Source organism: Pelodiscus sinensis, chromosome 8, assembly GCF_052426305.1.
Source record: "Pelodiscus sinensis isolate ZL-2025 chromosome 8, ASM5242630v1, whole genome shotgun sequence".
NCBI lineage: Eukaryota > Metazoa > Chordata > Testudines > Trionychidae > Pelodiscus > Pelodiscus sinensis.
In genome coordinates, this window is record NC_143059.1 from 13,024,928 (window position 1) to 13,041,130 (window position 16,203).

General features: G+C 44.7%; 1 protein-coding gene across 1 annotated transcript; it reads left to right on the plus strand.

The window, feature by feature from the left end:
• The first annotated feature begins 6,893 nt into the window (after positions 1-6,893).
• Positions 6,894-15,368, plus strand: LOC102457044 (mannose-binding protein-like). Its single transcript, XM_025188143.3, has 5 exons — positions 6,894-7,071; positions 9,356-9,576; positions 10,035-10,169; positions 11,344-11,427; positions 12,626-15,368. Exons 2-5 carry the CDS (start codon positions 9,378-9,380, stop codon positions 13,000-13,002), a joined length of 795 nt encoding a protein of 264 aa, XP_025043928.3. The 5' UTR covers positions 6,894-7,071; positions 9,356-9,377; the 3' UTR covers positions 13,003-15,368.
• Positions 15,369-16,203: the final 835 nt, after the last annotated feature.

The following is a 16,203-nucleotide window of genomic DNA, read 5'->3' on the forward strand; positions in this document are numbered from 1 at the left end:
CATATCAGAGTTTAGATTTTATTAGATTTCAAGGGCTAAGTTCTTAGCTGATTTACACCCTGAATTCCCAGGAGAATTGTCAGAGTAGAACTGCAAGTAGAATTTGGCCTATATGATCAAACCTCATCCTATTCATCTTCAAAGCTTTTATTTCTCACTCATCTTTTTGTCTTTTTTTTTTAAAAATGTTCGTATAATCTGACATTAGAATGACCAGGATTAAAGGGACCACAAGGTCACTCAAGAGAGAGGGCCCCTGCTGGACCAATAAGAGAGAGGATGATCAGGAGAAAAAAGGCTATATTGGACACCCCAGGAAGTACCCTGATTATTTTGGATGGGAAGTTTAATATTCCTAGCTACAAACACTTGATCCCAGCAGTAGGGCTGTTAGGGGCTGTTACAAGGCAAATAACAATACTTCTACAAATTAAAAAAATGATATTTAACACAGGTAAAGGATTCCTTAGAGATGGCCTGTGATTGGGTGGACAAGGCCCAAAGCCCCCTTGCTGGAGACATCAAGACTCTGCCACCTCCATCCCAGGAAAGGAGCAGTGGAGAGATCCAGGCAAAGCCGTCAATCAGCGGACAGGCTTTTTCGGAAGAGGAGGCTTTTCCAAAATTTGGCCCAGTGTAGATGGGCCAAATTTCAGAAAAGCCTCTTCCGAAAAAACTATCAAAAAAGGTAAGCAAATTGCAAAGCACAATTTGCGTACCTTTTTCCGCCAGATCATTGCAGTGTAGACGTAGCCTAAGTTCTACACTTCTATTCCAAACTAGTACTGCTGGAGTGTTTGTGGTTCCTATTATCTAGCCATACAAAACTTCCACATCCACCCATGTGTAAGGTTGCCAGGTGTCCAGTATTTCCTATTCTAAAATGTGTCGTATTTTCTGATTTTTTCCCAGCCAGGAGGTGAAAGTCCTGGGTGCGTACCAGGTTCCGCAGGGGAACTGTCCGGCAGGGAGACAAGATTGCAGACGGCTGCCACCAACCTGTTAGGGCCGAAAAGCCTCAAAAGCATTTCTTAAAGGGGCCACGCTTTTTTTAAAAAAATTTTTTTTGCTTAACAACTTGTGATAGTGTTGGTACCTTGCTGGTTGCTAGGCTGGGGCTGTGGGTGACCCCACTGGCTGCTGTCTGTACCACGGCTCAGCAGAGTAGCTGATGGGACAGGGAGGTAACCTGTTTAACTGTTTACCTCCCAGGGAAAGAAACAAAGGAAGGAGAAGAGGCCAGCCTCTGGCTGGGGGGCAGGGCTGGAAGGGACGTTTTTAGTTTCTGTCTGGTATCATGGAGGAAGCAGCCTAGGAAAGAGTCTGGGATTTAGGGGCCCAGTCTCCCCCATCTCAAGGGGGCCTGAGGCATCCTAGGCCTGCCCTATACCCAGATTACATCTCTGCTGTGCTGTATCCTGGAGAAGCAATAAACTCTTTCTAGTCTACTGGCTGGTGGAGTCTGTTCATGCCACTACGGGGGTGTAGGAGGTGAGGGAACTCCGACATGCCGCCACACAACTCTCAGGGTCTTTTTTCCCCTCAATAACTTTGGTCACCCCCCTTTTTTTCTCTCAACAGAATTTTTTCCCTGATGGGTTTTTTTGTTTGTTTTTTTTTGGGGGGGGGGGGGTTGGTATTTTTGGATAAACCATCTGGCAACCCTACCCGTGCATGCATGAGAGGAGGTTGCCACCCCGTCCCTAACACAGGCTGTGGGCACACAAGAAGAATCCCCCAAGCTTACCTCATTTCTGGGGTCCACACTTATTATTAATTTGGAGCAGGATTGTATCTCAGACACCTATTTAAGGGAGGCCCCCCACCTGCTTACTCGTCTGGTGCAGGGGGGCAGAGAGGAAAGGGAAAGGAACAGGGCCGTGGCTCCATTCCATCTTTCTCCCCGGCCAGAGGAACAGAGCCAGCACAAGGTGAAGAGTGATTTACTGGTGGCCTCGTCCAGCAATAAAATATTATGCTCCAGGAATAAGGAGGAAATGGGGGAGGAAGGGTTAATCTGAGCCCCAATGCATCTCAGGATTGCTCCTGCATAGTGCACCTTACATACATACCTTCCTTCACAGCCTGGCCTAAAGTCACTAGCCAGTCCTTAAACAACAATAATTAGTTAATTCGAACTAAGCTAATTCGAATTAGCGCAGCTAGACTTAAAAACTAGTTCGAATTAGCGTTTTGCTAATTCGAACTAGCATGTCCACACAGAGTGGACCCTGAACAGAGGTTAAGGATGGCCGGAAGCAGTGCCGGCAGGGCATCAGATGAGGACTTAGAGCGTGGAGATGCTGTCTCAGGCTAGCCGAGGGCTGTGCTTAAAGGGACCCGACCCCCACCCCGGACAGACAGTCCTGGCTTGGAGTGCCCTGAGTGCCCACATGCGGAACATCACAGCCCTCGGCCATCACCCCGGCTGTACTTGCCACAGGCTGCCATCTGGGGGGGGGGGCAATCGGGGGGCTGCAGGAGAGCTTCCACCCCGAGAAGCCCACAGAGCCAGCCCAGTCCTCCCCATCAGGGGCGCGAACCCCATTCCTCCCTCACCTCCTTCCACTTACCCTTCCCTAACCCCCCTTCCTGATGTACAAAATAAAGAAAACGTGTGATCAAAAATAGAATCTTTCTTTATTGAACATTACTGGGGGAGACTGGGAAAAAGAGGTGGGAGAGGGGAAGAGAGAGGCTGGGAGAGGGGAGGGCAACTAAAATGATCAGGGGTTTGGAACAGGTCCCATATGAAGAGAGGCTAAAGAGACTGGGACTTTTCAGCTTAGAGAAGAGGAGACGGAGGGGGGATATGATCGAGGTCTATAAAAGCAAGAGTGGTGTGGAGAGGGTGCATGAAGAAAAGTTCTCCATTAGTTCCCATAATAGAAGGACTAGAGGACACCAAAGGAAAGGGATGGGTAGCAGGCTTCAAACTAGTAACAGAAAGTTCTCTTCACAAATCAAAGAGTCAACCTGTAGAACTCCTTGCTGCAGGAGGCTGTGAAGGCTAGAACTAGAACAGAGTTTAAAGAGAAGTTAGATCAAGTCATGGAGTGGTATTAGCCAGGGGGTAGAAGTGGTGTCCCTGCCCAAAGTTTGTGGGAGGCTGGAGATGGATGGCACGAGACAAATGGCTTGGTCACTGTCTTTGGTCCATCCCTTCCAGGGTCCCTAGGGTTGGCTGCTGTCAGCAGACAGGCTACTGGACTAGATGGACCTTTGGTCTGACCCAGTACGGCCATTCTAAGCTCAGGGCTCAGGGTTGGGGGGTCTCAGTGGACCACCCTGATTTTCATGCAAACCTGCTCCTGGGTGGCCAGGCTGGCAGCTCTCCTGCCCTAGACGGCCACTTTCCTGTGCCTAGTGCGGAGTTCGTGAATGAGGTCCACAATGTCTGCACTAGACCAGGCGGGTGCCCACCTCTTGCGGTCCTGGCCAGGCTCCCAAGAGCCGCCAGCCTGGTCCCGGGAAGAGGGGGAGGGCTGGGGGGCATCGGGTGGCTGGCTCATGGCGTGCCAGGTGCAGGGTCTGCTGGCTGGGTGCTGGCAGGCTTGCACCTGGCACGGGCACCGTAGCCAGCCCATGCCCCTTTAAGGGCTCCGGGGCTGGGAGGGGGGCATACGAGTTTCCCTGGTGGTGCCCAGAGTGACACAGCCCTTAATTCGAACTAGTAAGTTCGAACTAGGCTTAGTCCTCGTACAATGAGGTTTACCTAGTTCGAACTAAGCGCTCCGCTAGTTCGAATTAAGTTCGAACTCGCGGAGCGCTAGTGTAGCGCCTAGGAAAGTCCATGTGTCAGTGTCTGCATGAGTCTGTCTGTCTGCTTGCCGGTGTGTCTATGTGTCTGTCAGTTTGTTTAAGAATTCCTCCTAACTGGTATGAGCTAGAACCACCAAATTTGGTGTGCAGCTTCCTCTGATCATGCCTTAAATTAAGATAAGGGTTTGGTTGTGCTAGGAAAATGGGATGTGCCTGGAATGGGATTGCTTCTCATAAAACCATACAGAAAAGAGAGAGATTCAGCAGGCAAGTGAAAGGGGCTGGCTGAGGGTTTGCCCCCTCTCCCATCTGAGACTTCCGCAGCCCCGAGCCTCCCACCACAAGGTACCATTTAGGGAGGGTGGAAGAGGTGTAGCTCCTGCCTCCCCCGCCTGCCCCCCCATTTATATGAGGGCACACAAAACCATACAGAAAAGAGACAGAATCACCAGGCAGGTGACAGCAGTTGACTGGAATCATGTCCCCATCCAGGACTGCCCCAGCCCCAAGCCTGGGTAAATCTTCTAGGTGCCACATAAACTGTTAGATTTCTTCTGTGTGCATCTGTTCCAAGTGTTTTCCCCTGAGGGACCCTTTGTCCCTTAATCTTGATATCTCAATAAAAGATTAAACCTCTTTTACACTCCTGGTTTGCAGCAAACAGGAATTGTGGCATCAGAACCCATCAGCAAAAATGCCTGTGCATCTGTTTGCAGTGTTCCCACATTAGGGTTAGCCACAAAAGAGAGCAGCTTTCCTATGTAGGCTCCCCAGAAACAGCTTCTCCGTTATAGCATGATGAAAGCAAGGCGGATGTCCTGTGCTAATGTGCCTTCCTAGTTCTTCTTTTCCCAAATGGCATGACTGTCGAGGAAAAGTATTCAAACCTGAGGACTCTGAAGGCATATTCCCAAACTGGTGGCCTGCTTGCATCTCTAAGGAATTCTGCAGAAAACAGTGCCAACCAACAAATAGCAGGTAGACATAACAAAATGCCATTTCCTGGAATAAATTACATATAGGGAGAAGACCCATTTGAACATTTAAATGGTGAAACATTATGATATTTAAACTGGGCATCCAATGAGCCAAATAATGATGGAGGAATAGAGAACTGTGTAGAAATGCATTCAAGTGGCAAGTGGAACGACAAATCCTGTGCAGAAAACTGGTTAATAATTTGTGACTATTAATCTACCTCCCCTTTTGATTATTTGTCACTTGGTACAAATGTGCATACAGCTTCACATTTTGTAATTAATCAAGTCACAATAGCCCTACACAATGGGCATTATACCACATCAGTAATGTAAAACATGCAGCTGTACAGAATCTTGGTAAAATGTCCATACTGTGTGATAAAGCTATGGTCCAATCAAATAATTATGCAGCACTGCTTAGTGTACTGATCTGGCTAAAACTACAAATCCTGTGAAATGGTTCATGCCCAGTCATTTTCACATTGTCATCTTTCCATACCAGGAACATAAGAACACCCCGACAGGGTCAGACCAAAGGTCCATCTAGCCCAGCATCCTGACTTCTAACAGTGACCCCATGTGCCTGAGAGGTAATAAACAGAATAGATAACCATTAAGTGATTCATCCCCATCACCTATTCCCAGCTTCCAGCAAACAGAGGCTAGGGATCGATACCATCAATGTTCATCCCAGTGAATAGCCATTGAGAGACCTATCCTCCATGTACTTACCTATTTGTTTTTGAACCTGTAATAATCTTGGCTTTCACAACATCCCCTGGCAATGAGTTCCACAGGTTAACTGAATCTTCTTCTTCTTCTTCTGTTGTTATCAGGGGATATTTTGGCCTTTAAGTTTAGAGAGTTTATCTTGCCCCTCACAACGCCTGTGCCAAAAGTTTCCTGTTAGGGCTGTTTCTTTTCACGAGCTCCTCTGGTTCAGGGGACAACGAAACTGTTCATAAACTCAGGTCACATGTCTTACATGTGTCCACACATTTTGAACTGATAGGAAGGAAATGTTTTATTGGTTGTGGCAGAAATTAAGCATTTAGAATTTTTGTTCCAGACTGTGCTTTAGCTAAATTTTTAAATAAGGGGGGGAAATTGGGCTCTAACTAATTTTGTTTGACTCAAACCTAATGTTTTTCCCTTTCTCTTTTCATTTTGGTAAGAAAAACAAAACAAGTTTAGTTGTGGTTTGACCCTCCATTTGAAAAAAATCAGCGATTCGCTCAGCCCTTCACGTGTCTCCCTAATACCTCTCCCCAGTCTGTCTTCTCTCCCAATGAGCCAAGTGGCTGGCCAGCAACAGACAACCTGAGCTGCCAGCTGAGGGACTCCTCCCTTCTCCCCTGGCCTGAGAGAACATTAGGATGCAGAATCTAGACTGTGGGAAAAGGACATGACTCTGTTATTGAAATTCATGGCTTGCTGGGGAGAGAAATGTAGACTAAGGAGGTACATGGAGACCATGGGCCAGGCTCTGTGAAGTTGGCAGAAGAGTCATAAGCAATGCCACGGCCAGTCACTCCTGTGTCCCAGCATAGTGTCTTATCCCAGTGGCTTTGATTCATTAACAAAGATGCCCCTGGCTATGTCAGCCCCTCCCCATTTCACCTGCCAACATCTGTTCCCCACCACCAGTGCTCCAATCCACCCCACCCTATAAGATGCCCTCTTCTCTCACTACCAATGAGAGCTCCAGCCCCCTTCCACACTACCAGTGAGTGACAGACCCTTAGAAAGCACACAGCAGTGAAGACATTCATGTAAAAGGACCTATAACAAAAGGTTTTTAGCAAGGCAAGTATTTCCCACAGCGAGTTAAGACCCCACTGCGGGGAATGCCTGCCATAGCTGGATGTTGAGTAGAGCGTCAGAGAAGGACGTTGTGTACGCCTTGATTTCCTTACTCAAAAGCAGATGAATTTACAAGAATGGGGGGGAGGGAGTGTTCAGGATAGAAATGTGCAGCAGGCAGAGGGAGGGTGTTTTTAAATTACACTGTAACACAGTCGGGGCTATATGAGGCAAAGCAGACAACGGCAAATATTTTCCTAAAAACTACCTCTGGTTCCAGGAAAGAGTGAGATAGCACTCTCAGTGGTGCAACCCTTAGTGTTGTGCAAGGACAGTGCTATCTAGCGCATGTCAAAATAAATCTGTTTGCACTGCCTCAGTTAGCAAGTCTAACCTACTTTTGTTTTCTTATCCAGGGAGAAATCCACCTGCTTTGTTAAGGTTTCTTGTATGCTGCATTCGGTTACATTAGTCAGATAAGCTGGCAGAGCGTCATATCACTTCATTGGGTACTGGGCAAATAAAGGTAGGTTTTGAATAAGTGGGTATGAATGGATGGGGTGCCAGGGCAGGCTAGCTGCAAAACATGTTGGGTCTCAAGCACTGACAGTTTTGAGCAGGCAAACACCAAAGGGTCTAGCAGTGAGGGAGGATTAGGACTAGCAGTGAGAGAGAGAGAGAGAGAGAGAGAGAGAAATATTTTTTTTATTTTGAAACTGTCCTCATTATGGACTCCCTCGCTGCTCCTGAAAGAATGGGCTCCAATGTGTTTTTCCTTCAGCGCTCACTTTTCTTATTGCTCTTAATTTCTCACTGTTTCCTTCTTGGGAGATGAAGGCAGGAGTGCATAGGAAGCCAATGAAGGTTTGAGGGGATCATATTTTTGTTGGAAGATGATCATACTGTCATAGGTGATTCTGGGGACGCAGTTCCCTTCTGTTGTGGGAGTGCAGAGAAAATGGCCACCAGACTGAGCGATGCTTCCGGACTCTACTCCAAGCTCTGTGAGAGAAGCATCCAGTCTGGACTGGGCACAGTACTTACCCATTCCATTTCAAAGGCTGTGTAATACATTGTTGTCTACCAGTTATAACAGGAGACTGGGAGTCAGGACTCCTTACCTCTCTTCCCAACTCCAGAGCAACTCCTCGATTGCATTGTGAGCTCTGGGGGTGAGTGCCAAGGAGCTTATGTCTCCAGAAAAAGCTTTGTTTCTAGCTCTGTGGAAGGACTGTGCATTTGGACAAATAAAATATGGGAATCAAGCTAAGGGTTGGATAACTTTCTGTGACATTAAAAAGAAAGAGCACTTAAATCCTGGACTCTCTGAAGTTAATGGCAAAAGTTCTAATGGCCTTGATTCTCCTTTCTCTCACACAAGTTTTATATTAATCAGACCTTGAGTTTACACTGACTTGCAGGTGTCAGAGGAGACTCACTGGCTTTCAGTATTTAGCCCAAAGGATCTAAAAGTTGAAATAAAGTGGTATTCAGGGCAGTTCACTGTTTATTTCAGTTCTAGTCTAAATACTTTAATTCCCAGACCTGATTGCTTCAAATTAGAGACTCGTAAATCAAGCTCAATTAGTTAGTACCTTTTGCAGGGAATTATCCACACAATGACTCCTCTTATTGTCATCACTTTGATATGTGCCCGTGGAATCACCGCGCGTGCAATCCAAGAATACTTGAGGCGTAATTATGAGACCGCAATAGACCTTGTTTACATGCAAAACTCAATTGCTCGTCAAGTAATAATCGTGAAGCAACCAGGCAGGAGATAAGTGAAAACAATGACTCAAACTCATATTTTATGTTTTATTTGCATAGGGCTTAGTGATGAGCTGCTATGTGGAGGGAAAAAAACTTGATCGGATATACTTCACCCCTGATATGTGTGGAGCTGTAATTACATGTTTAGACACAATAGCTGGTTGCTTTAGATTCTGGATTTGGGTTTGAGCAGTCCCAGGTTCAAATTTCAGATGAGTCCTTCAGGAGAACAAAGCCATTTAAATTGAGACAGAATAAAACACTAGTAAGCTCATGAATTGGCAGGAGAATGGACTGGAAGGCTATTCTAATAAATGGCTCCCTTTTTCACATCTGTGGTCTGCTATAGACTTCATCATGTAGTCGACAACAGATTTCTGACTGAACTTGGAGGCCCCCAGATTTCCTATCTTGTAGCTCAGATCTGGGCTTCTTTGAACTACATGTCCAAATCTTCCCCAGTCACTGCTCACAATATGAATCAAAAAGGCTCAAATAGATGTCAGAAAACTATCCTCACTACTACGCTTCCATCAGTCTTTTTACAGCTCTTTTGTCTTAGGTACGTCTACACTGCAACATTATTTCGAAATAACTAGCTTTATCTGGAAATAACTTAATCCACGTCTCCAGATCAGGCAGTTATTTTGAAATAGAGTCAAAATACTGTCAAGCTGGAGGACGTCTTACTCTGACTCCTGTAACCCTCATTGTACGAGGAGTAAGGGAAATCGGAGGAAGGGTTCAATGAGTTAGTACCTTTTGCAGGGAATTATCCACACAAAGGGAGGAAGGGTGCTCTGTTTCAAAATAAGTGCTGTATAGATGCTCCCTATTTCGAAATAAACTACACCATTGACGTAGCTCAATTTGTGTTGCTTATTTGGAGTTAAGCCCTGCAGTGTAGATGCACCCTTTGAAGTAAAAAGATCTTAGTGCAACGTTGTAAGAATCTTGACTGTGGAGGTGTATCTCCTACACATTGACAAAGGACAGCCTTCCTACAGCGGCTTATGCAATAATTCTCTTTTTATTAGCCATAGATCAACAGGCTTGACAATGCATCTCCGTCAGCCTTTGAAAGCTCTGGCGCTGGCCATGGCGTTGGTGATGGCCTCAGGTGTGGATGTAAACAAACATGAAGAGAAAATGAGCACATGCCCCGTCATTCAGTGTTGTGCGCCTGGAACCAATGGTTTACCAGGCAGAGATGGAAGAGATGGGAGAGAAGGTCCCAAAGGAGAAAAGGGAGACCAAGGTACAGTGCTATAATCATTGACCAAGACTATATCTGTTTCCTGCGGGGTTCTGTCATCCTTTGTCATGTGCCTTCTCTGGCTCCTTCTCTCTCTCTCTCTCTCTCTCTTTGAAATTTAAATGTTGTCTCTCTCCCTCTCGGGCTGGTTTTCAATATGCTCTTGTATCCCCCTATCTTTGTGAGAAAAACTAGCCTCCGTTTCACTTTCCCCTCTAGGTTTGGCACAAACTTTGTTCCATACAGGCTAAAGCAGGCCCTCCTGCCCATACTGAAAAGCCTCATTACTTTCTACTGGGACTTCCTCAGATTTGGGAATCTGCTTGCACGGATCAGGGCCCATGTTTCCTAATGTGAATTATTGAATATTTTGTCCAGTCCAATTTTGAATATCCCGGTAGAGCTGGTTGGGAATTTTTCATCTTTTTTTCCTAACTCCTTTCATTTTAATCAAACACTAGGAGCAGCTGAGAGGGGTTTGCAGGGTTTCCCTGGAAAAGCAGGGCCTCAAGGGACAAGAGGAAATCAAGGACCACGAGGCGAGAAAGGACAAAAGGGAGAAAATGCAAGTGAGAAGTCAACTCCCCCTCTCTCAGGTATTCTGCTCAATATCTGTTGTCATGTTTTCACAGAGACATTCGGTAGGCTCATGGCAATGTCTTATGTTTTTATATCATTATTTGGGGGTGGAGGAGGGAAAGTTTGGGGAAAATGAATGGTAATCAACATGACACGAACACTATATAAGAGAACAAGGAAAAAAACCTAAGCAATATGGAAATATTTCCTGAAACATGTTCACTTGACTGACCTTGGAGTATGAGGAAATCCGAGGGAGGGGGAAAGGTATTTTATCTCCTCCTCTTTTAAGATAATTGATATCTTTTCCCTTTTATGCCTCTTTGAATGCCTGTTTTCTCCTTGCTTTCCATCTTTGGGTGCCTCTAGGGGACATGCCTTTTTTTCTCATTCGTGGACTAAATTCAGACGGTCCTGATGACTCGTCACCCACACAATCAGCATAAGCAAGGATTTAGCTGTGAACATAGTTGTTACTCTGCAGAAATGCACTATAAACCCCATTCTAACTAGAAAAAAAAGGCAATCCCTATGGATCTCCCACCCACACACTGATGACTGCCTCTGATTACATGGAAGTGGTGACCACTGACAGAGAGAAAATCCCCCGTTTGATTTCTGTGCGTGTAGCAGTACCCAGTTTGAAATTACCTTTGAGTTCCTCGTGAAACAATCAAAATTGTCATTTTTAAACCTGGGTGAAATTTTTGATCCAAAACTTTTTTCAATGCAAAATGCAGATATGAGTCCAGCAAAATGTTTTGCAAATCTGTGTGAAACAAACAAACAAACAAATTCTGAAAAGCCGGAAATGTTTTATGTCGACACTTTTTCAGTGAAAGTTTTATTTTTTTTATTCAAAATTACATTTTGTTTCAAAGTTTCCTTCAAGTTCATTAAAAATGTTAAAAGCTCAAATCCAAAATAACACATTTTCGTAATGTGGGAGAGGGGGAATATTTATTTGTTTGATTGCTTTTTTGTTGTTCTTGTTTGATTTCAAATCTGCCAGCAAACAAAATAATCAGTGAGCATGTAGCTATAGCTGTGTGGTGAATATTTTGGGAACTGGTTAGAAGATCGTACAAACCACGCATATGTTAGCAGCGAGGCCCCTGGCCAATCCAAAGGCAATGATCATATGGTATTTTTTAATGATTTATTACATAATTTTGCACCTGTTTTTCTTAGCTTTTGATGCTCTTCAAAGACAAGTATCTGCTTTGGAAAAGAATATCCAGACTCTACAAGCTGACATTAGCAAATTCCAAAATAGTGAGTCATGTTTACATTACAGGCAGTCCCCGGGTTACGTACAAGATAGGGACTGTAGGTTTGTTCTTAAGTTGAATTTGTATGTAAGTCGGAACTGGTACATATTGTAGGGGAAACTCTAGCCAAACATTTCTCCAGAGCTCAGTTTTATTCTCCCACACCTCACTTCCCTCAGTCCTTTATTTTCAAGCTGAGGTGTCTGCTGAGAAAAGCCACTCTGCGTCTCTCTGGTCTGCTGGGGGGGACGCTAGCTTCGTGTCTCCCTGGTCTGCTGGGGGGAAGCAGCTAGTGCGGGGTTGCCTCACCCCGTTTGTAAGTAGGGATCCGATGTAAGTCGGATCAATGTAACCCGGGGACTGCCTGTATTGAATTTTTGGCATGCGGGGGAGGGAGAATCTTTTGCAAAGTAAGCTTAAATACCATGCAGCCTTCTCCCACAAGCTGCTCCCAGCAAATGGTCTTCAGTTGCAACCTCCCTCAACAGTATAAATTCTTCCCAGTCCCAGCCATACCAACATCCAGTTATCACTAAATCATTCCCAGACATTGTCCGTGGGCTTTGTTATATAGGCCAACAGCCACACAAGCCATCTCCCAAGACCCTCTTCTATGATAACTTCTTTCTAAAAATTTCCCACCAATGCACAACTACTAGCTCGTCTCCACTGGTACTAGCAGTGAGGGAAACACTAGTGCATAGAATCCTAGACATCATTATTGTAGGGGCATCCAGGGTGAAAGGGCACAGTTGGTTGCTTAGAGGGAGTTGTTTTTAGTCATCTAAGCCTGCTTAGAGCAGATAGAGTGAATAATGTGTAAGTTCCTGTCTTCACTAGCACTGCCACCATTTATGCTGGGGATGAATCTTCCCCCATTTTAGTACATGAGAGGGAAGTGTTACTGCGTGTTCATCTCTCTTTCTCTGTAGTACAATTTTCTCACTTGGTCTTTGAGTCTCCATTTATTTTGGTCCTCAAAGTCATTCATGAAGCCAGCTAGCTGCAGTTTTAATTCTGAATAGTTGCTGCTAGCACAGTTTCACCTGTAACACTGGCAGAAGCCACATTGTAAAAGTGGTTTATTACTTACAAAGTGCAAGGCCATGAGCTAGCATTTTGTGAGTAAAGTCTTACAGGGAGGTTAACTTCCCCCATAACACAGGTCCGGTTCTCATTTTAATCGTCTCTTTTGTGCCTAGTTTTTAATTTGCGGTGGGCTAAGATTGTAGGCAAGAAAACATTTGTGTCAACGGGCACAAAAGCTTCTTTTCAACATGGAAAATCCCTGTGCGCAAAAGCTGGAGGCTCGCTTCCCTGTCCGCGCAATGAAGCTGAGAATGCAGCCTTGCAAGAAGTCATGAAGAAGGAATCAAACGGAGCGTATTTAGGGTTGACTGATATGCAAACCGAAGGTAAATTTGTGTATCTGAATGGAGAACCTGTAGCTTACACAAACTGGAACAGTGGAGAACCAAATGATCAAGATAATGAAGACTGTGTCTTAATATACGACGATGGAAAATGGAATGACCTGGATTGTTCAACTGCAGAAATATTAATTATTTGTGAATTTTAATCTTTTTCTACACTTAGTTCTGTGGCATTCCCAAGTCTGTTTAAAACAATCAAAATGCTCCCATTGACTTACTAGGTACAGCTGAATAAATAATGGATTTTTCAGTTCAGCGACTATACTGAAAAATCTGCGATAGGTAAAGAGTTACATTCAAGCTGATACAATGTTATTGTTGTTTTCAAAATTTTCCATCTCATTGTAAAACTTGAAAAAAAATGTAGCATTGATCATCATGTTTTGAGGAACTTACAACAATTTTGTTTTCAAATTTTTTATTGTAATATGATCAATGTCTGGTACTTTTCACCCTTTTTTATAATTGCTCAAATTTGAATTTAAAATGCCATTTTGAAACAAAATGTCAAACCAAAACATTTCAAAATAATCAAACCAAAAAGGTTTCAACTTTTTTTAAAAAGTGGTTTTTAACCATTTGTCAGATTTCACTCACATTCTCAAATAGTTTTGGACCACTGGCCTTTTCGACGGAAATTGTTTGCTGGGATTCACCCAGATCTATTAATGGGTTTTTGGTTCACAAAGTTATACAGGCTGTAAAAGATCCAGAACTGCAGATCACAACTGGATGGCAAAGGGCTGCAAAGGTGATAACATTGCCAGTGTCAGGCATGAGGAAAATGTATTCAGAAGATGGGGAGGGTGTTGAATATCTCTAGTTTTTCTTGTGCAAATACTGTGCCATCAAGGATGATGCCCTGTATAGTTAGTTATTCTTTCTCATGCTCCTGTACTCACCTGAAGTATTGTCACTGCCTGGCTGCCCTGCACTGGAAGAAATGCTTTTTTCTTTGTCATGCTTTCTGGTTTGGATGACCATGTACCAAAGCAGCCACTCAACCACATAGGGAGTGACTGTGCAACATTGCTTGCTTTGTGCTCAAGCAGAAAGGCTTCTCGTATGCTCACATAAACTGGAAATGGTCACTGTTTATTCCAGGGCTGGGCAAAATACAGGAGAGGAGAGGGAGAGGGAGAGGGAGGCTTTGTGCACTCTCCCCACCCCTAGACCAATCCTCAGTTCTTATTGGCCAGAAACAATCAGCCAATAAGAACGGACTTCCACCAATCTCTAAGCTCCTATTGGCTGAAAACAGCCAGCCAATTGGAGCTGAGTGATTGAGGCAGTGCAAGTCTCTTTCCCATGCCAAGTTGAGAGCCACATGGAGGGAGCAGCCTGTATTTTCAAGTGGGCTAGGGCTGCAGCAGGCAGGGAGCCCAGCCTGCCTTAGGGGTGCAGCAGCCTTCTGGCCAGGAGACACTTAGATAAACTCCTCCCAGCCAGCACCTGCTTCTGGGACCCCAACCCCTCCTGCACCCCAACTCCCTCCCCCAAATCACCATCTAAACACTCTGCACCCCCTGCCCCAGGTGACAACTCCCTCCCAAACTCTGTACTCCCTTCTATACCCCCAGACCTCTCCTGCACCCACACTCCCTCCCTGACCCTACACACCGATCTCCTGACCCAGGTCACAACTCCCTCCTCCACCCAAACACTCTCTCAGACCCTACACCATCTCCTGAACCCCAGTCCCTTTCCCTGTGCATCCTTCTGCACCCAACCTCCAATCTAGACCCCTCTCTCCCTCCACAGAAAAATGCAGCCCTTGACCACTTTCTAAAACTTTGGAATGCCCCCCCACCACCAAAAATTATTGCCCACCCCTGGTTTATTCTGAACTGTTCTGTGCACATCCTGCTAAAGAGAGCACCAAGTAACCAAAACCAGCAGCTTGATAGTTATTTTCTCCATGCCATCTGGAGAGTCAGCCTAGAATTCCCTAATGAAAACTTAAAGCTAATTGTTCTTACATTAGGAATTAAGTTGCATTACGTATAAAAACACTAATGCTAATGAGCTGGTTTGCTGCTGGTTGATGTACCTTTATCAGGGCATCTGTGTAAATCAGCATAATAATGAGCCAACATCCCTTGGTTGTTCTCTCTAGGAACAGTCACAGTCCCTAGCATAGAGTTAAGATGCAAGCTTGGTACAGTCTCACTACATCTTGCTATTAGTACATTCTTGTCCCTTTGGTGTGCAAACAACTGGCAGTGCATAATGTCCATGGGCCTATGTGATTTCAGCCTGCAGTGATAACATGGCTCCTAATGTGTGTTTACTCTATTATTAAAATGAACTGCATTAATTGTCAGATAGAAGCTTGAATGCTGTTATGGCCTATGGATACTTGTGCTCCATGAAAAAAAAAATTAACATGCACAGCATTCCTGGAGAATTAGCCATTTTCATAATTTACCATGCAGCTAGAGAAAACTGCAACATGCTATAAGATAGATATTAAGCGGTGTGGCTGATTAAAAGAATAAACTATTAAACTATATTTAACCGTGTCCTATGTATAATCAGAATTACAATCCAAAAAGAAAATGCTTTTTTTTAATCATCTATAGCTTAACAAGCATTCGAATGCAACAGGCTCTCAATGTTTGATAAATTATATCCAAATGCATGTCTCCCTCATAATCTCTCAAAATGGGCCTAAACATGACTTAAGTGACTCATGGATTATTGCTGGTTCTCTGTAAAGAGGAAACTTTCACCCCGTATGCACTGTAACGAGGTGACCACATCTCACACTGGATTACACAGAGCAGAAGTTATTTTCCTGAAAAGGGCGCCACACTGAAGACTTTGTTGCTCCCTAGCAAACTTCCTAGGTTTGGTAATTAAGGAAAATGTTTCCATCTGGGCAGGAAAATGGACCAGCTTTTGGTCTTGACCAGAGAAAAGCAGGAATTGTCCAGCTCTTCCTCCCTCTAGTCTGAGGACACATCAGAGCTAAGCAAACCTCAGAACTGAGAGCTCACGGGGGCTGGAATGCAGACTACTGCAGTCCTGTCAAGGGACTGTACCATTGGACTGAGTCTCACAGCTATGGTGTTAGGTTTTTCATTATTTATCTTAGAAACAGACAAGCCAACTTGTGTAGGAAGGGTGAAGAGCATGTTTGGATCTGGAGCATGTGACTGCTTCATTAATGGGGACACAGCATGTAGTTAGATGAAGAGCACATGATCTCCTATGTATTAGTGGTTCTTCTTGAAAGTGAAGAATGGGCACCCTTGCAGCCATAATGGAAGGACTTGCTGAAGCCTCGCACTGTGTTTGACTGGTGTGGTTTTCTGTTTGGACTTGTGTGCCCTAGAAGGGTGTAC